The following is a 21739-nucleotide window of genomic DNA, read 5'->3' as shown; positions in this document are numbered from 1 at the left end:
TATTTGAGATACAATCCAAAATTCAGTGACTTAAAAGTAATCATCTAAAACTATACTCTATTCAGAATGAACACTTGACTTGAGTTATATGATGAAGGGTAAGATTTCGTGGCAATGATTCTATATTTGCATGAACCATGCAATGTCATGTTGTCGTGAAGTTCAATAGTGCCTCTGCCAGTTGTAGTTTGTACTGTACCCCATCTTGCCTCGACACTTGTTAACTCGGGCTTTACATACATCTGCTGGTAACAATTGAACAGTACCACAAACATCAATTGATCGATGTTGCACTGTATCGTGTGATTAATAAGGCGTTAGATACAGTCCATACACGAAGGAAAGCAGCCAGATAGACGGTAGGATAGACGGAAGGGGGCGTGGTCAGGCGATGACGTGTTTCGTGTCAAACCAAGTAGCAAACGGTCACAACCACAACCTGTCAACGCCTCAATTTGGACTCCACAAACGGTGAGTATTCACTTGGAGATGTCCAATCGTGGATATTCAAAGCAAGGGTCGCTTGGGGGTCGGTGAAAAGTGCTTAGAATTTGTGTCATTTGTGCATTCTGTGCTTTTGTGTTGGCCGTCCCCCGATGCTAGCAGGTTAGCTTGTGAGCTAGCTATCCTTGGGTGGTTAGCCATAGCTTGTACAGTAGACAGGAATTTTAGCTCGTCGGCTTTTGTTTACAATCCGGTGGTTCTTGCAATTTGTATATGTAGCTTTTGTAAATTGTACATAGATTTGTTAACCATGTTTATGTCTGCACGTTGTTGCCACACTAGCAAAGCCAACTATTATTTGACTAATATGACATTGTGTCAATTCCACCTGTGTCATAATAATCAATATATTGGTAAATATGTGTAAATAGTAGACATAAGAAAAGAAATCTCATTCATTGTGACTGATGGCATGAGAATTCTTTCAAATGCTGGGGACAGTTTGACTCTGGAAATGATTAATGGGGAATTGTTTAGAAATATGTAGAAATAGAACTGTAGTTGACCTTGGGGGTTGTGAATAAAACGTGAATAAAAATGAAAAACAAATGGTGCCTAACACTCTTAATTTGAGTGAGTCCACGCCTCACATTTTATAATATGAGTTATAATATAATGTTATTGTTATTTTCCCCATTTCTTTCTTGCTGTGTAAATGGACAAACAGGCATCAATGTATAAAAGCATGAAGACTGAAACATAAGGTGCTTTGGCCTTAATGACACTAAGAACAGTTGGTTATCACATAGGGACGTACCTGTACTGATATGATGGTTTATCACGCACCAGCACACATGCAGAATGTCGTCTGTATTTTTACAAAAATTGACATGATTGTATTTTTCCTACTGAAAACTGTCCCAGTGTCGCCCGCGTATGGGTGCCATGGTCCTCAGTTACACATGAGCTCTACTATGTGGTACATCATGCAAAGCATTCAAAGTAAATACTCCTTGTCCGAGCGGCTCATCCGCACCATCGCAGCTATTCGCTCCTTTCCGCATGACAATGTGGAGGATCTCATCCGCAAGGTATTGTGTCTGCTCTTGCCTTAAATATGTCTTGATTCCATATTTGCATTGATGTGTTTAGTCTATGTACTCCTGTCTTCTGCTACTTAGGGTGCTGATGTAAACCGGATGCATGGCACGCTGAAGCCCTTGCACTGCGCCTGCATGGTTGCTGATGCTGACTGTGTGGAGCTGCTGTTGGAGAAGGGAGCAGAGGTAGGTACAGATGACCGGGTACAGATCACCAGATGGGCAAACTACGAGCGGGGGTCCACATGTGGCCAAGCGTTTCAATGACACAAGATAAAATAAGACAAGTAATTCCAGGACTGTACGAATTACGAAGTAGTATAACTAGTGTGCATGTCTGGCCCCCAGACCATTTTTGCGAAGTCAATGTGGCCCGCGAGTCCAATAGTTTGCCCAACCCTGACGTATCATCTTAATCACCCATACACGTCCCATAGGCGTCATTACTGGAGGTGGGTCTACAGTGTCTGTGTTACTGCTCATTTATATCTCAAGTTTAGTCTGTATACCATTGTCCTCTGAGAATATATACTGGGATAAAAATGCATGTTTGCTAAAATGCCAGGAGTGTACAGACTCAAGGGAGATACTCTGACATTATCTGTTGCATAGGTTCCCCTTCAGACATTTGACCTGAAGCCATGTACCCCCAACTCCTGCACATTTCAAAAACATAAACCTTTTGTTAATTCACTTGAAATATTGAAGATAATTCATTGGTTCATTCATTTTATAGTCATTCCTAGTCAAGAATGTAGAAATAGGATGGATAGAAAAGGATGGATGGATTGTATGACACCCCCATAAGCAGTGAAGTCCATCTCCCTGAGCCCAGTTCTGGTGGGATCTGGGTGCTAAGGACAGTGAAAAGAATATGCCTTCAAAAGCATGATATATTTCATCACAAAAATGCCTGCTCGAAAAAAATCAGACCTCTCAAATGGCTCTGCGTTATTTTCTCTGCGTCGTACCGAACTGCTTTCCTCAGCCCCCAAATCCCACCAGAACTGGGCTCAGGACTTAACTGCTTATGGGGGTGTCACACAACGTTGTGTCCAAAAACCCCAACTACCTTTTCAAGGTTCGTAGATTCATATACCATTGAACGTATGTTAATGTTTCCAAATGCATACAACCTGGAGACATTTCAGTTTCATTCGGATGTAGCATCATCACTATTTAATCTTCCTTTATTTCCAAAATAAACATGTCCATTATTAAACATCAAATGATTGTCGCTAACAGCTTTCTTATTTTATGAACTTATTATTGGACATGAAGTTTGCACTTGCAGTATGCAACATTTTAGCATACAAATTTGGAAACCCTTTCCACTATATTCCACCTCCCCTGACACTTTAGTGCCGCACATAGATGACCCAAAATAGCAGTCATTTCTAGCATGACTGACTGACAGATTCTATGAGTTGCTGACCCTTTAATGTGTGCATGTACGCGATCTGACAAAGGTGAGGGCACCATTTTTTTATACCTTTTCTTTGTTTCTTTTGGCTTTTTCCTAGTTTACACAAATTCAGATATACTTTAGTCGTCAGCATACTATCCACTGATCCGCCATTATTGTCGGAAAAGCTGGCAACACAAGCAGGTACCGGGATAGCTGTGTCTCACCTGCAGTCAAGACAACAATGGTTCTTGAACATGAAGTTGTAGGACAGCCCCAGCCCCGTCAGCAGTGTATTGCATCAAGTCACTGCTGATGGAGACGATACAGCTTCATGTCAGAAATCCCAACTTTCCCTTTAAGACTTTGGAAACGTTTTGGACATATTGATTGTGAGCTATACTCACCTGTGTTGTCAGATATTTAGATAATAATGGCTGTTTGTTGACTTCCACAGGATAGTAAACAATATTAACACGTAATATTAACAGCTGTTTCATGCAGTGATGCATTATGGGAATTACCTCATTCACTGCCAGCCATTTACTTTCTGGGGATTTTGCTGAACTTTTAAGCCCCAGAGAATATTTGTAGTTTTAGGACTACTATATAAAGACTGTAACTGTGTGAAGGAACTTTAGACTCTCTTCTTTCATCAGAAAAAAGAGTTTGCTTCTAGCCTTTTTGGATCTTTATAAATGGGCAGTGGACATTGGGGAATTCAGCCAAACACCTGATTTGGACCAAAAAGCAGAGAAGCAGGTTCAAGCAGAACGGTGACCCTATGTTTTGTTCTCGTAACACCTCAAACATCTGAAGACTTGTTGATTTCTAGGAAACCAAAAATAACATGGGGAAAATATCTCAATTTATTCACAGATTTAGAACTCAATCTCTTTAGAGAGCTTTACTTGTTTTTGAACTACTTCCAGACGTGTGCCCACATGTTGGACCTCTATAGGTGTCCTTGGCAGTCAAAAGAGCAGTGCAGCAATGCATGATGGGAATTAGCAATATAAGGACACAACCTATGACTTAGTAGAGCACCCGCTTCTTAATGTGAGGTGTTCAGCATCTAGCTCACCTACCAAGCTACTTTATAGGATGCTCCAGAGGAAACCGTCCTGCCATCATTGCCCCCGTCAGTTAGGGGTGATGGTTGAACTGAGGCTACAAAAGTGAAGGGGGATAAACTACAGTCATGGTGTCAGATGAAGAGTAGAGAAAGAACATTGGTGACCCCGGTACAGCCAGTAGTACATTGAAACTTTCTGAAACATTTTCAAACGTGATCAACATCAGTATGTGCCCATTTCACTCCTGGGTGATTGGGATTGGTGTCTGTAGCACAAACCCTGATACTGGTGTGGTCTGGTGAGTGTCCTGGTGATGTCATGTGTGTAATAGCAGTTAAATGTCCACACCAGGTCAATGCTCTGGATGGCTATAACCGCACTGCACTCCACTACGCAGCAGAGAAAGACGAGAGCTGTGTGGAGCTACTGTTAGAGTATGGGGCTCAACCCAACGCGCTGGATGGCAACAAGGACACGCCACTTCACTGGGCTGCCTTCAAAGACAACCCGGAGTGTGTAAGAGCGCTGCTTGACAGCGGGGCCTGCCCCAATACTCGGGACTACAACAACGACACGCCTTTGAGCTGGGCCGCCATGAAAGGCAACCTGGAAAGTGTGAAAGTGCTGTTAGACTACGGAGCCCAGGTACATGTGACCAACCTCAAGGGTCAGACCCCCATTTCCCGACTTGTGGCCCTCTTGGCCCGGGGCCTTGGCACTGAACAAGAAGAGGAATGTCTGGAACTGCTGAGCAGGGCGGCCGGCCGCTTTGAGATCCGACGAGCTGACGGCACGCTTCCAAGGGAGCTGAGTAAGGATCCCCAGCTGCTGGCCAGACTCACCAACATGGTGGCTCAGGCACCCACGCTTCGCTCTCTGGCGCGCTGCGCTGTGCGGCAGAGCCTGGGGGTGCAGTTCCTCCCCACTGCTGTGAAGGAGCTTCCTTTACCAGAGATCATTAAGGAATATCTCCTTCTCAGAGACTGAGCAAAGGCTACTTCTTCTGACTAGATAGCATTTCATAGCAACCTCCATTATGGCATTAGATGACACTTGGTGCAAGGATCTTTCAATCCTAAATGTCCCCTCCTTTGGAATGATGCGCTTGGCTCGTTAGCATCACAATTACAACTTTCCAGTACCAGGACTTGAACATATTATTATGATTTTTATATTACCATCCAACACACTAAATGTAGGCACCTTTGAACTCCATGCACCCGTATGGTCCTCAACACTTTACTTGGTGCACTTGAACTGCTCTCACGGTTGCTTTTAGTCAGCGAAGCCATGTCCGCTCATCGGACACGTAAAATGTATCAACCAAGTATTGTCTTTTGTCAGCAGAGACGAGTCATATCTTGGTCGTGCCAAATGAAAATGCTTTTAGCTGAAGAATGTGAGTGCCTGTGGATGTCTGAGAGACGTGAAGCCAGGGGTCATCTCATGTCAATGTCTTTTACACTAACACAGGTTAAAACGGCAAACGGGAACAGCAGCAATGTTGGGTTTGATGTCCTGTAGCATGATGACTTGCCTGCTGATCTGCTGGTGTTACCTTGGCTTGGCTTTCATGAAACAAGGCTTTCGTCGCCACAGAGGATGAATGGCTTTATTCCCCATCATCCTCAGCTCATAATTTCAAAATCAATTCATTGAAATACAAACAAGACAAAAACTTTGTTTACATTTTCTATTGATAAGCTTTCCCTATGTATCTGTGTTGGTGCAAAAGTCCTGCTTTGTGTTGTATAAACTAATACATCTTGTTCATGCCTGCTTTAATGAAAGTAAAGGCCTTGGTAATCCATGCAGTTCCTCAGTCCATTCTCCACCTAGGAGCAGCAAACCAGTCCAGGGTATACCCCACCTCTCACCCGAAGTCAGCTGGGATAGGCTCCAGCATACCCCCACCCTCATGAGAATAAGCGGCATAGAAGATGGATGGATGATGGGAAATGTCCTTTGTGCCAATAGCTGTCAGGTGGACACGCCCCTTCATTGCTGTTTGACACCTCCAGAGAGCATCTCAGGTATGTTCCCCCCTCTGCTTGGAGCCCAGCAAGGGACCTTGTGCTTGATGCGTAGCCACTGCTGCTCCTTTCAGCTGCCTCACACTGAAACGACATCGTCATGGAGCCTGTCCCTGAATGAAGGTCTTTGATAGCCTGACAGTAGAAGAAGCCACACAGCCTCTACATCCTACTTCAGCTGGATAGATCTTGACCTTCCATCCTTGTTGATGTGCATCTGTTGCCAGATCTGTGTAGTGCAGTTTCTTTTGTTTGTAGGCCTCTTTGGTGGGATCCGTGAATGCCAACTTCTGCCATGATGCCTACTTCTTCATGCTGCCATTGCAGGTCATCAAAATCGGTGGAGCAGGTTGTAGGAAACGGATCCAAAGGCATCAGCCGTTTGGATCTGGTGCCAGATCATAGTGGTATGCTTCAAGCAACCAGAGGACCCTGGAATGCCGGTCTTCTGTACAGATGTACAGTGCATCCGGAAAGTATTCACAGCGCTTCACTTTTTCTACATTTTGTCATGTTACAGCCTCATTCCAAACTGAATTAAATTAATCTCTTACCTCAAAATTCTACACAAAATACTCCATTATGACAATGTGAAAAAAAGGTTTTTTTGACATGTTTTGAATTTATTAAAAATAGAAAACAAAAAAATCACATTTACATAAGTATTCACAGCCTTTGCCATGAAGCTCAAAATTGAGCTCAGGTGCATCTTTTTTCCCACTGATCATCCTTGAGATCTTTCTACAGCTTAATTGGAGTCCACCTGCAGTAAATTCAGTTGATTGGACATGATTTGGAAATATAATAACTGTCTATATAAGATCCCACAGTTGACTGTGCATGTCAGAGCACAAACACCAAGCGTGAAGTCAAAAGAACTGTCTGTAGACCTGCGAGACAGGATTGTCTTGAGGCACAAATCTGGGGAAGGATACAGAAAAATTTCTGCTGCTTTGAAGGTCCCAATGAGCACAGTGGCCTCCATTATTCGTAAATGGAAGACGTTTGGAACCACCAGGACTCTTCCTAGAGCTGGCCGGCCTTCTAAACTGAGCGATCGGGGAAGAAGGGCCTTAGTCAGGGAGGTGACCAAGGCCCCGATGGTCACTCTGTCAGAGCTCCAGCGTTCCTCTGTGGAGAGAGGAGAGCCTTCCAGAAGGACAACCATCTCTGCAGCAATCCACCAATCAGGCCTGTATGGTAGAGTGGCCAGACGAAAGCCACTCCTTAGTAAAAGGAACATGGCAGTCCGTCTGGAATTTGCCAAAAAGCACCTGAATGACTCTCAGACCATGAGAAACAAAATTCTCTGGTCTGATGAGACAAAGATTGAACTCTTTGGTGTGAATGCCAGGCGCCATGTTTGGAGGAAACCAGGCACTGCTCATCACTAGGCCAATACCATCCCTACAGTGAAGCATGGTGGTGGCAGCATCATGTTGTGGGGATGTTTTTCAGCAGCAGGAACTGGCAGACTAGTCAGGATAGAAGGAAAATGAATGCAGCAATATATAGAGATATCCTGGATGAAAACCTGCTCCAGAGCGCTTTTGACCTCAGTAGACTGGTCATGTACCTTGACCATATAGACAGTAGACATTAGCACACAGCCAAGATCTCAAAAGATTGGCTTCAGAACCACTCCGTGAATGTCCTGGAGTGGCCCAGCCAGAGTCCAGACTTGAATCCGATCGAACATCTCTGGAGAGATCTGAAAATGGCTGTGCACAGACGTCTCCCATCCAACCTGATGGAGCTTGAGACTTATTGCAAAGAAGAATGGGCAACACTGCCTAAAGATAGGTGTGCTAAACTTGTGGGATCATATTCAAAAAGACTTGAGGCTGTAATTGCTGCCAAAGGTGGATCAACAAAGTATTAAGCAAAGGCTGTGAATACTTATGTAAATGTGATTTTTTTGTTTTCTATTTTTAATAAAAAAAACAAAAAAAAATGTTTTCACATTGTCATAATGGAGTATTTTGTGTAGAATTTTGAGGTAAGAGATTAATTTAATTCAGTTTGGAATGAGGCTGTAACATGACAAAATGTAGAAAAAGTGAAGCGCTGTAAATACTTTCCGGATTCACTGTAGCAATGTCCTTGTTCTTCTCCAGGTAGGTGAAAAATGTGCAGCATGGTAACTTTTATACAGTAGAGTCTTTTACTCTTGGAAACACGTCCTTTTGGTCCTGGCCATGTCATGAACTATTTTGTTATATGGTGCAAATAAGTGTACATCACCAACGCCCGAGAATGGGTGCCATGCGTCACTAGTAAAAGCTATTATTTTCCCCACCCCCTTAACTTGCAGGGCTTCTTTTGGGTCTCACAAATGGTGACAGAACCGGCCTTGCCAATAATTGTGTGCATTGAAGTATGTCCGCTTTTCTTCATGCATCTTGTGGCTTTCTAAAAAGTTGTGATTGGCAATGACGGAAGTGATTTATGTCAATAAAGGAAATAGTGTTACTTGGAATCTGCACACAAGCTATTAGCTAAAGATGACACTCCTGCTCATTTCGAGCCAGATTATTACTTTTACACACACACACACGCACACACACACACACACATATATATGTATAATATAAAAGTAGTATTAAACAATTGTTTTCACACAAATGTACAAACATTAATTTGACTCAACATTCCATACATGACTTTGTAGAATTGTATGCAACAAGGATGACATAATGATAGTCTAATTAATATATAACAATATACCGTATAATATATAATGTGCGTATGATCTATATGAAAATGTGTCATCGAGCTCTCAGACGCAATATTGCAGGAATGTTTCTTCATCAGGTGTTATTATTTATATGGGTAATTATTAATCAGGCGTCCTTTAATGTCCCAGCATCTCTTTGTGCCTTTCAGCTTTTATCCTCAAAAAGGAACTCCATTTTCATCATCTGTCAGCTCCGTTCCAAAAGCAGCATTTCACACAAGACGCCGTTTAACTCTGCTGTGCTCTCCTTCTCTTTCGCTCACATTTTTGGTTGCTGTTTTGGCCTTTATTTCGCCCATATTAGTGCATTTCCGCCCGCATGGATCCATTCAAAAGAGGGGGTTCCTGTACACGTCACAGTCAGCAGCAGCGTCACAGAGACAAAGCAAAGGTCTCTTTAATGAGGAGACAACACAACTTTTCATGGTTCAACAATCCACCCATGCCGAACAAACATACTTCATTTATCAGGCACACCGACACAGGTAAGTCCACGTCTTTTCAGCCACTTGCCGCTAAAAGCCCCATTTTCCCACTCCCCCACGTCCACACGCCCATATCGCCCATGTGACCTTTTTGCCATAGGTTTGGAATGAAACGACAATTGCGTATCCTTATTAATACTGATGCAAAAAATGATCTATTGGAGGCCCCCCCACGACCCCACGAGTAGCCAAGACTATAAAATCTCACCAATACAAATAAACAGAAGGTCCATTAATAACTTATCTAATATTATATAGATCATAATATGGTCATTATATGGTCATAATATAATGATATTATAATATAATATCACTCAGCGACGTTATCTCATAACACATTAATTTTATATGGGAGTATTTAATTTGTACAATGTATACACACATAATGCCCTTATACAGTCTACGTAAGTATACAATACAGTTACTTAGATTTTTAATCATATTCATTATGTAATAATTGCGGGGTTTCTTTTTTTTTTACAAAAAAATAATACACACTTTCCATTGACTGTACATGCCTGGGACAAATCGCGACAACGACTTGAGTTCTCGCGGTAACTCGACGTCGAGGGGAGTGTCAAATTCCAGGACAGAGGCGAGAGAGCCAAAAAGAGGGGCGCAAGAGTGAGTTTGTAAACACTTTATTAACATTTTAATTCGACCTGGATTTGTCCTTCATGCTATGCTACGCTACAATGGCTGTTTTCCTTGTTGTTTGTGTTTAAAAGTGCATGTCGGCCTAAGTATTCCAACTGGAGTGGCTACTACAACCTTTCATTCCGAGTCGCTTTGAACCCAAGTGTGCTAACAAGTTAGCTTCCTTTCCACAACTTTACTCAGTGTGACGTTGCGTAAAGTATCTCAAATACACCACTTCTCCTTGGATGTGTGTAAATGAACATTTATTTGACGTTGTCATAAACGGTGTTATTAGCCATGCCGATTGAGCGTTTGGCCTGTTAGCAACAGCAGTTAGCCATTAGTTTTTTCGTGGATACAAAAAGTTGACTTCGGGTTTTTAGCCAATCAGCTTCTGCTAGCAGAGCCAAGTGACAGCCTCAGGGAGCTTTGATTGCTTTAGATGTTGTTGATTGGCGTGCTTATAAGCCAATTGAGAGACAGAACAGGCGGCCGTGTTACGGTAAAAGGCGGGGCTAAAATTGTGTGAAATTGATGGAGGCTAAAAAAGACCGTAGTTTCAAATACTATACTATACTAGGAAGCTATTGAATGGCTTAGTGTACGAACTTGGTGTTTTTAATGGCACTGTACATCTGTATATGTGTGTCTTCAAGATCAAACTGCAAACTTGAACCCAAGTCTCATGATAGATGTTTAGTATGATACATGAGATGCAGAGCCCCAGGATGCAACCATATACATGTCAGCACCTTCATTAGGAATGTAGGTCATGTTTTTGGCACAGTTTGACTAACTTCCAATTCCTTGGGGGGGCTACAGCAGGGAATGCATATTGTGACACCACCATGTTGTTTCATATTGTTTACTAATCAACACTGATTGCAAATGAAGAATTATGATTTTTGTACTACAACACTGATTTGTTAATTGAAAAATATCAAATTAAGTAGATTTTTCCCCTTTGCATGTCACAATTTTTGAAAATGAGCTACATTTGTATATTTCTTCATTGTCTTGTTGCTATAAGTGGTAGCATTGCATGAATTTAGCTTTCAGACCCCACAATTTATGCAGTTGTGGGTGTAGGATTTCATTTGTTGCATTGTCCAAATCTCAGGTTCACTTGCTGACATCAACACATGTACACGCCTAGCTGCAGCCTCGAGCTTTTAAGTTTGCAACCCACGTTAACAGGACCTCAGGATGCCTGGGTTGACTAATAGCCAACTTTTGTTCTCTCCCCTCCGCCCTTATTATGTTCGTATTGCGGGGGTCTCCCCTACCCTTTGGCAATTCAAGCATCAGATGCCGGCATCAGGGCTGCAGTCTGAGCTATTAATACGGTTTGTTTAGTCAGTTTCCTAGCAAGCTGCATCAAACACTTGGAGGCTGTGGCTTGTTATAGTGGGGGCTTGTTTGTTCCCTTCCACCTGCTGAGTCGGAGAAACCCAAGTTAAACCGAGGGACTCTGGCTGCAGCTTAACGGGAAGAAAACAATGTACTTTAAAGGCTTCCCTGTCACCTGGGTGAAAGAGGTGAAAATAGGCGTATTTAATATTGTCAAGTGTCATCATCATAAAACCTTTTTATTAACTTTAAATTTAAGTCAGACTGTCATCATGAAACCTTGATTAACTTTACAGACAATGATAATTAAAATATCTAACACTCTTCACAGTCATACAAGACTAAAACAAAGTTAAGCTTTATAATAAAGCTATGCACAATAGGAATACAATTATGTTTAATACTAAATTGAGTAATTGTTTACTCTCCATCAATGTAGCGGACAACCCCAAGGCGATGTTACTGCGGCCTTGGCGGTCTGGGAGGTGAGCGTCTTCACGTTCAGAATGAAGTCAGTTGACTTTGTGACATACATTTCGTTCTTGTGTTATTATTGGAGTGGACCTATTGTTACTTTGGCGAAACAGTAATCCCATGTTTATTCTGCTTAAGCGGTTACAGACCGACCGTGACTCCAAAGTAGGAGTCCTTACTTATGAATCGAATATTTTAATAGAGCATAGAAAACCTGTAAAATACAATGTTTTTAACATTAGTAGAACCCTCTAGACATAAATAACATGCAAGATATGTGACACCCCTATTAACTAATTTGCTACCAAAGGTCTATTTATATGTTTTTTTCCAAGCCGAACACCCAATCCCAAAGATGTATTAGGAGTGTAGCGATACACAAAATTCATGATTCACTTTGGTTCAATACTTTTGCGTTATGGTTCAATATGTTTTTGATGCAAAAAATAAATGACTTTGCCTTTTTAATTTGAATTTTATTGATATTGCCAACATTTTTCCCCCCTTGAAAGTACAGTTCTGACATACAGATATAGTACCATATAAGACCAAAAAAAAGCACAATGTAATAATAACAATATAAAAATAAGTGTATCTGTTGGACATCCATGTGGTGCATTCTTAGCAACTGAGTAAATATTACAAATAAAAAATATTACAAAGAATTAACAAATTAAAATGGAAGTTTAAAAGTAAAATATAATTTGGGGGGAAAATACTCCAGATTTCCTAGGGCTCTACATTTTAAAGGGGACCTATGATATGATATACATGGAGTTAGAATGTTGTATTCTAGTGTTAAACCATGCCAAAGGTTCAGATAATGAGGTTTGCACATTTGGAAGTGAGCCCTGAAAGAAGTTTGGGATGGCTCTGAACACTGTGTTTCAGAGGGCGTGGTCAAACTGGAGGTTTGTGATGTCACAGATGGGTCAAGTCAAGAGCATTTCACACTAGACTGTTTAGTGAACATGGGCCACTAGCTGGACTAGCTGCAGCTGGACTAGCCCACAAACTTGCTGAAGCCCTACGCCTTTCCAACGTTACTTGGTGTTGTGGAAGAGTCAGAAGGGCAAGCTGTAGGTACTGTAGGTAACAGTTTATCAGGGTCCTAACTGTTTATTTAGTGTAAGTCATGGAACAAAAGCAGTGGTCTGTGTGCATACAAGGAGCGGGGTTGCTAATAGCTGTTTTCCACAACAATCGGTGCGTCTACCAAAGTTTTTACACACCGGTAGTCCAGCAAAAAACATGCAACGATCATGTTACTGATGCTTTAGAACAGTAATTTTCAAGCACTGTGCCTCGGCACACTAGTGTACCGTGAGAAATCGTCAGGTGTGCCATGAGGAATTATCAAATATAATTTAAAAAAATTACATTTATTAATCATTTTCTGCAAGAGCAATGTAATATCCGTCTGTGTGGCAACATGTAGATGATTGCCTCGTTCCGCCAATAAAAGTAGTCAGGGGTCGGGAACCTTTTTGGCGAAGAGAGCCATGAAGGCCAGATATTTTAAAATGTGTATCTGTGAGAGCCATATAAATTTTTTTTAAACATTGAATGCAATAAAATGTGTGCATTTTTATGTAAGACAGTTTTAGATAATGGGCTCTAATTACGTAGACCAGGCACACTACCCCACGCCAATGGGGTGTGGCCAGCACACTTTTGTGAGCAGCGCAGTGTCTAATAATAAATCAAATACTTGTTGCCATTAATACAACTTCTGCTGCTGCATAGTTTTGCACCGTACTCCGTAGACGTATTTCATTCTTTTGGCCATTTTCGTCAGAAGGCTTGGTTCTGCAGCTTTAGCTATTTGACTAAAGGAGGAAAGTTTACATTTACATGTTTTTTTGACATCTCAATGACCGAGGTAGACTACAGCATTACCCAATAATAATCAAGTTTTGGTGTTTGACCTGGAAAATATCATCAGGAAAGATAGATATGGTTGGCCGTATTGCAGCAGAATATAGATGGACAAATTAAAATGCATAAGAAAGTTGTTGATTTTGAATATTATTTTTAACAGTCATTTCTGTGATGGTTTACTTTAAAATGTTAGCAAAAATAAATTTTTATTGTGGTAAGAAATGCTTGAGAGCCAGATACAGTCATCAAAAGAGCCCTACCTGGCTCCCGAGCCATAGGTTCCCTACCTCTGGAAGTAGTGAGGCACATGAGAGGTCATGGTGACATTTTGTAACTTTTTTGGTTAGTGGTGTGCTGCAAGATTTTTACAATGTAAAAAAAGTGCCATGGCTCAAAAAAGGTTGAAAAACATTGCGGTAGAATACCTAACGCTAAAATGCTAAAGCTATACCATTGAGAGACATCTTGAAGTAACCTCTTTCCTTGAGAAACTTTAGACTGTCCAGTGTCTACTTCCGGATCCGATTCCAGATCCAACACAAATGGCTGTATGTTAAAAGTGGACATTCTAAAAAAAGATTATCATATGATTAATATTATCCTATTTATTATCCTATTATTAACACAACACACTTCTGAGCACTTGGGAGTGTGGCGAACCACAGCGGAGTGAGCTGCCTGGAAATGGGCCGTGAAATCAGCTCGTTTTCACAGGAAGCATGAAATTCATAGAAATACAACTGGAATAGGTCCAGATTCTGGAAGATCTAGAAAGCTTTCTGTGCTGGTTATGGTGTGTAGCTGTCCACAACTGGACTGAGTCCACAACTCGATTCAAAGGGCGGAAAAAAATCATGGGTCCCCTTTAATAGTGCAACACACAATTAAGTTCTTAAGAGAACCAGGTTTATTTTTAGAGCGCTTCATAGTAGGGATTGACCGATATGGTTTTTTTCGGCCGATGCCGATACCGTTTTTTTTTTCCATCACCCTTAGCCGATGGCAGATTTAGCTTGGGCCGATATTTGTGGCCGATACTGCTTTTGCTCCCTCAAGTTACATGAAGAAATGACAATGATAACAAATATTACAGGTCTCAAGTTTAAACAAATACTTATTGAAATGTAAACACAGTAGGATTCAGCTTTCTTAAACACACATTTAAACTGCATTATCAACTTTAAAAGGTATAAATATTCAGCTATGTGCAAAACATTTCTATCGTAGTTTGTTTTATCCAGCATCGATCACTGCTCCTCCGCAGTGAGACACACACCCCCCCACCTCCACAACGCAAACACATCACACTGACACAATTTAGTAAGATATATAAAACATTTCTCTCATCATTAAAGTTCGTGTTGTGCACGCTAAAGACCTCTGATAGCAGACACGGCTGCTCCAATTCCTTCCGTGTGTACGTGCGTGCTCGACGAGACCGCACACACATAACACGACACGCATTTAACCTCAGCCCGGCGTTGGCTGAATGAAACTCCTCCAAACACCATGGGACTGAATTGCCAAGGTTGCCATTAAAGCGGTGTTGGTAACAGCTGTACATATTAGCCTCCAATCAACAACTCCCTAATTCCAACGGTAGGCACTTAAAGATGAAGCATTCAGCAGCATTCCTGATTTTCACACCCACAAACTAAACTATATTTTCAAGCACATATATTGCATGCACTTGGCGTTCATGTTTCCTATTTCAGAGCAGGTGGCAATATTTCAACTAAGTTTAACTGTTAGAGGCTAATTAAAAGGTGAAAATGTACCCTTGTTGCGATTCGCCACTCTTGCAGTGTGGTAGGGTTACCGTGACTGCGTGTGTTGCAGGGTCTTTCGCCAAACCAAAACTGCCCCGCAGATGCCTGTCTGTAAGTCATGCAGCGGAAAAATACATCAGCGAACCCACACGCGTATCGGCCGATACCGATTCAAGTAAAGAACGCAAATATCGGCGATGTATCGGTCGATCCTTACTTCGTAGTCAAAATAGGTGTATCGCAATGACATCATTAGCCAGCTGAAATTAGCAAATTTTCCTGTGTTGTGTTTTCTGTGTGTAGGGCACAGAATGACATGACATAACAGTTATGGCTACCTTGGCAATTGCCATAATGGGCACCCCTGGTATAGCGCATATGTCCAGCCATACACTGTATTACTTAACATTGTATTTGCATAAAACCCCCCCCAGCTCATTTACAAGGTGTGGCAGCTTCTACTGAGCCATGGCGGCAGGCCACGCTCATTACATGTAGCGGAAACCTTGACACCATCACTATAACGAGGCAGATGGGGTACAGTTTACAGATGAGTTTCTGGCCAAATAGGCTCAGTGGATGGGAGGTTCCTGGCACCGACTTGTTGCCTCTCTCCCAAGTGTGAAGAAACAACAGTTTTAATCTGTGCCTATGTCTGCACAGATTAAAACTGTTTCTTCAAACCAAGGACCCAGGGCCTTGGTTTCATCAAGCAATTTGACCGTTTTAGACAGAGTGTCATCTAAGGGTCTAGCGTTCTATGCAGCCTTGTGGCAGCCATTCCAGTTAAATATATCATATAGCAGACCAACACAGGGATAGAGGAGAAGGGAAATAGGGAAATTAACTTTATAGGATTTACAGAAAGTGTACAATAATTATTTCAACAAAAGTAGGCAGGTGCCTAAATTTGGGCAACCCAACAAAAAATGACATCAATATTTGGTAGATCCTCCTTTTGCAAAACTAAATGCTTCCTATAGCTTCCAATGAGGGTCTGGATTCTGGTTGAAGGTATTTTGGACCATTCCTCTTTCCAAAACATCTCCAGTTGAGTCAGGTTTGATGGTTTCCAAGCAATAATAGATTTTCAGATTTTCAATCATATTTAGGTCTGGGGACTGAGACGGCCATTCCAGAACGTTGTAGAACTTGTACTTGTTCCTCTGCATGAATGCCTTCGTAGAATTGGAGCAGTGTTTAGGGTCATTGTCTTGGTGGAAGTATCCAGCCAACTTCAACTTTGTCACTGATTCTTGAAGACTGTTGGCAACAATCTGCTGATACTGACTGGAATCCATGCCACCTTCACCTTTTCATTTGACAGGCAGAAGGAAGAGTAAAGTGTGGAGTTGTTACGCTAGATTCATAGTGTGAAGTAGTTAGCCAGGGCTCCAGCACCAGCAAACACTACTAAATTTGAGTACTGTAGTACTGTATATTTCCTGTGTATATCAATGCTCTTTTCGATATCATTAGTCCATCGTCGATTAGTATCGATTATCGGCTTTCTTTTTGTTGGTCAGGACCCAGTTTGTACTAGTATTCGCAGCAAGACCCTTGATTCTTGTTGCTAGTTGCCTTGCTGTCAGTGGGACAATGTTGTATAATAGCAGCCAGACTTCACTTTTAGGGCAGCCAAGACAGCTGAGAGTGTTCAAACATTAATGTTCCTCCCCCCACGAACGGAATTGAATTCTCATTGAAAGTTAATGTTGGTGTCAATCCTGACTTTTGTAGTTTGGTTTTCACATGGAATGTTTAACTGTGCATAACGGGTGCAGGGTGGGGTCTTTTGGGGTAAGTTCGGCATGAAGGGGAGTTGTGCTGTGTGGAGACAGCTTTTAGAAACGCAGCCAAGAGGAGCTTTAGTTTGTCTCTGCAGCTCCAGGCGCAGCTACTGGAGAAGCCAGCTGAAACATGGTCAAAGCCAGCCTTTGGAAAATATCTACATGGTAGTATTGAGAACAAGGAATTCATAGTCCCTCGGGGGTGTCCAAAGTGTGGCCCGGGGGCCATTTACGACACAATTTTTTTTGGACCTCAGCAAAAAAAGTATTAGTATTAGTATTAGTAATAGAGTTAGTAATAAAGTAATGAAATTATGAAAAAACACAAATTCAAAATATTTGATTTTATTGGAAAGAGTTGTAATATGAGAAACAAAACAAAAGGAAAAGTTAGAAAAAAGTTATATTACAATACAAAAGTCCAAATATTATGACAATAAAGACATATTACAATAGAAAATGCTGAAGTAAGTTAAAATATGTCACTGATAACACTAAGCTGAGATACCTTTTTCACATTTTACCACTGTCGGGTATGGGCTTTTGGTGTCAGTGAATAAAACTGTCTTCATTCATTTCAAAAGTCCTTATAATTATTGATGCACTATCATCTGACATTTTTGTCCAGTATTCCGCTAACTTTTTGAATGGGCTTTGGACACATTACTACACAATTTAAAAACTGTAATGCCCTAGATGACTAATGGCAACAGCATTTCATTCACAGGTTGTCTATTTTTGTGAGAGTCTGCCTTTAACAGTAGAGTCAGTTGAATTCGCCAATTTCGCGATTGCATCCATTACTGAAATCAATAGGCTTGATTGATACTGCAAATCCTGATACATATTCCCATTTCATTAACATCTGTATTATTACCACAAACTAAAACTAGAAACAGTTAGAAATGTTATTGACATCCAAAGTTTTTGTTTGTTTCTCTCTGCTTTTTCCTGTCAATAATAATGATGCTTTGGTCAAGCTGAACTGTTGAACAAATGTTTGCCAACATTCAGTACATGAAAATGGTTTCCACTGGGCTGCATAGTGGATTTATTGTGGCTCATCTGTCAGTACTAACAACAAATTCTACAAGTGTTAAATAAAAAAACAACACAAGCAGGCGACGGGGGTGTGGCTGCATAGGTGATGAGAGGGTGTGGCAATAAGAGGAGGGATCGCAAACAAAATGAGATAGAGAGGCGAGAGAGGGAGATATCTTTGCTGAAAGCAGTTGCTGTTGTCTTCCTTGGACACGGCTTGTTATTGGCCCAGCTGAAAACCCCTTGAGTGAAGGAAGTATCGCCAGGGAAACTTGGTCCTGCTGCCCTGGTCCCTGTGTGTTTCTCCTTGCCAAGGTTATTTTTAAATAACAGTCAGCTTCCTGCTCTGACCAAAAACTACAAGAGACACCATCCCGCACCATATAGGACTTTTTTGCCCCTCAGGGTCCACCACTGGCACATCAAGAAACATATGATGTTCTCTTCTCCTCTCCACCAGTTACATTGCAAGCTCTTTGCAAAAATGGGCGACGATCGACCTTTTGTGTGCAGTGCTCCTGGCTGTGGACAGGTAAGTCTGCCTTTTACCCTCACATTTACACTGTGTTTACATTGACTGTAAGAAAGCTATACTATGCTAGCATGCTATCTTGCGAGACGCCGCTGTCCCCCTGAGCAGTGACTCAACGGAAGCGCCTCTGAGTAATCAGAGCACAGCTATTGTTTCAACTTGTCACTGCAGCCTCGGAGCGCCTGCAGACACAGGTTGGAGCCATAGCTGTGACTCAACTCGATGGCCGCTGCATGCTCATGTGTCTGTATGTGTGGGCGGGATGCTGCTTGGTTGCACTGAAGCTGGAATTGTAGGGGGTTCAAACAGGGCATCAATACTTCAGGGTTTCTTCTCAGGGTTTGAAGCTGGGGTGATGGACTGCGTGGGGCGTCAGACTGCTGGTTGCATTGTCCTGCCAGTGCGTCTGCAGGTTTTTTTCAAATATGATAGATAACACTTTTATATCTAATTTATTCATTTATTTAGTGAGCTTTGTTCAACAACCATCAGAGAATGAACCGAATGTTGCCTGATCTCTTGTCAGTAGTCTATCCAATAGTAGTTCTACTAACTGTAGTACTATGGAAGTAATACAAAAGTACAAAAATGTGTACTATTTGACACAAACCTACGTTTAATTTGATGCCCCCTTCAGAGTGATACAAATACATGGGGCGGTCGAGTGGTTAGCGGCCAGACCTCACAACTAGGAGACCAGGGTTCAATTCCACCCTCGGCCATCTCTGTTTGCATGTTCTCCCCGTGCATGCGTGGGTTTTCTCCGGGTACTCCGGTTTCCTCCCCCATTCCAAAAACATTCTAGGTTAATTGGCCACTCCAAATTGTCCATAGGTATGAATGTGAGTGTGAATGGTTGTTTGTCTATATGTGCCCTTTGATTGGCTGGCCACCAGTCCAGGGTGTATCCCCGCCTCTTGTTCGAAGACAGCTGGGATAGGCTCCAGCACCCCCGTGACCCTTGTGAGGAAAAGCGGTAGAAAATGAATGAATGAATATATTTATTTAAAAGTAACACAATTAACCTAACAATTTAAATGCTTTATCCAACTATTTACGCTACTTTGGAAACAGATAAAATAGAGGTGAGCTTTTTGTGTGACTGCAACTGTTTAAACTGCGCATCACCACTCCATCCATCCATCCACTTTCTATAATGCTTATTAGAGCCTGACATTTTAATAATAATTTAATACTAGGTCCCCTTTAACGTGTGGTGCCTCTTATTTTGCCATGGTGCTGTGCCACGATCAATGACATTAGCTGAATCATTATTATTGTATTTTCAACGTATTTTAATGTTTAGCAAGAAGTTTTATACTAAGTGATGGATTATCTCTCCAGGGCTTTGGAGGAACAACGATCTTATGTGGTTAAGAAAGATTTGTGATTGACTCGTTCATGGCTCTACTTGCAAGAAGATCAGAGGCAATATGTTAGACAAACAAGAGGATGTATTGAACACATTAGTTGGTTGAAAATGTTCTTAGGACATTTGGAACACATGGATTTTCTTTCCTCACAAACTTTTCCTTTGGCTTGCCTCTGTCATGTCAAACTGGCTGAACTGGTGATTAAACCCTGACGAAAGTTGGCTGAGTGGAAGCTAGCAGGAGTTCTGCCATTCTGACTTTGAAAATATATTTCTTTTGCTGGTAGGGAATCAGGACCTCTGACTGCCTGTGCCTGATTTCCTCAAAGAATTGTAAACAAATGTAGCTTTCCCTTACACCCGAATAAACACTTCCTGGGAGACATTGCTAACACGTAAACAGAGATACATTGCTTGGGGGAGAGCAGAGAGTGTCAATGGGCGACATCGCACAACCATATAAGGAAGCCCGACACGCTTTGACATCACAGAGAGCCAGTGATAGAAAAAACTCTGTGAAACCTAACTTTCAGATCCATCCCAAACTCCTTTCAGGGCTCAGTTCCAAATGCGCAAGCCTCATTATCTGAAACGTTAAGCATGGTTTAACACAAGAATACAACATTCTAACTACATTTATAGGTCAGAAAAGTGGATAAAGCATAATAGTGTCCTATATATATACAGTGCATCCGGAAAGTATTCACAGCGCTTCACTTTTTCTACATTTTGTCATGTTACAGCCTCATTCCAAACTGAATTAAATTAATCTCTTACCTCAAAATTCTACACAAAATACTCCATTATGACAATGTGAAAAAAGGTTTTTTTTGACATGTTTTGAATGTATTAAAAATAGAAAACAAAAAAATCACATTTACATAAGTATTCACAGCCTTTGCCATGAAGCTCAAAATTGAGCTCAGGTGCATCTTTTTTCCACTGATCATCCTTGAGATCTTTCTACAGCTTAATTGAAGTCCACCTGCAGTAAATTCAGTTGATTGGACATGATTTGGAAAGGCACACGCCTGTCTATATAAGGTCCCACAGTTGACTGTGCATGTCAGAGCACAAACACCAAGCATGAAGTCAAAAGAACTGTCTGTAGACCTGCAAGACAGGATTGTCTTGAGGCACAAATCTGGGGAAGGATACAGAAAAATTTCTGCTGCTTTGAAGGTCCCAATGAGCACAGTGGCCTCCATTATTCGTAAATGGAAGACGTTTGGAACCACCAGGACTCTTCCTAGAGCTGGCCGGCCTTCTAAACTGAGCGATCGGGGTAGAAGGGCCTTAGTCAGGGAGGTGACCAAGGCCCCGATGGTCAGTCTGTCAGAGCTCCAGCATTCCTCTGTGGAGAGAGGAGAGCCTTCCAGAAGGACAACCATCTCTGCAGCAATCCACCAATCAGGCCTGTATGGTAGAGTGGCCAGACGAAAGCCACTCCTTAGTAAAAGGAACATGGCAGTCCGTCTGGAATTTGCCAAAAAGCACCTGAATGACTCTCAGACCATGAGAAACAAAATTCTCTGGTCTGATGGCTTTCAGTTGTCAGGGTGCGTTCTTCTTCGGCATGTTTTTCTTCTTCTGTTGACTATTGGTGGTTGG

The 21739-nt window shown here is 41.8% G+C and overlaps 2 protein-coding genes across 6 annotated transcripts in view; both read left to right on the top strand.

The window, feature by feature from the left end:
- The first annotated feature begins 308 nt into the window (after window positions 1–308).
- Window positions 309–6667, top strand: asb8 (ankyrin repeat and SOCS box containing 8). Its single transcript, XM_058085780.2, has 4 exons — window positions 309–471; window positions 1369–1535; window positions 1626–1730; window positions 4377–6667. The coding sequence occupies exons 2-4, from the start codon at window positions 1407–1409 to the stop codon at window positions 5010–5012; spliced, it is 870 nt and encodes a 289-aa protein (XP_057941763.1). The 5' UTR covers window positions 309–471; window positions 1369–1406; the 3' UTR covers window positions 5013–6667.
- A 1487-nt stretch (window positions 6668–8154) lies between these two features.
- Window positions 8155–21739, top strand: part of atf7a (activating transcription factor 7a) — a 28233-nt gene continuing 14648 nt past the window's right edge. The window contains exons 1-2 of one of the 5 annotated variants that reach the window (XM_058085778.2): window positions 8155–9280; window positions 18685–18756. In XM_058085778.2, the coding sequence (XP_057941761.2) occupies window positions 18709–18756 (48 nt within the window). In that variant the 5' untranslated portion in view covers window positions 8155–9280; window positions 18685–18708. Of the gene's footprint in view, window positions 9281–9814; window positions 9905–18187; window positions 18757–21739 lie in introns of those variants that run through there. The other 4 variants (XM_058085777.2, XM_078798233.1, XM_078798232.1 and 1 more) reach the window with 4 other exon arrangements.

This window comes from Doryrhamphus excisus, linkage group LG17, assembly GCF_037039965.1.
Source record: "Doryrhamphus excisus strain RoL-2023G ecotype Guam linkage group LG17, RoL_Dexc_Guam_v1.1, whole genome shotgun sequence".
Taxonomy (NCBI): Eukaryota; Metazoa; Chordata; class Actinopteri; order Syngnathiformes; family Syngnathidae; genus Doryrhamphus; species Doryrhamphus excisus.
This window is presented reverse-complemented; position numbering and strand designations above follow the sequence as displayed.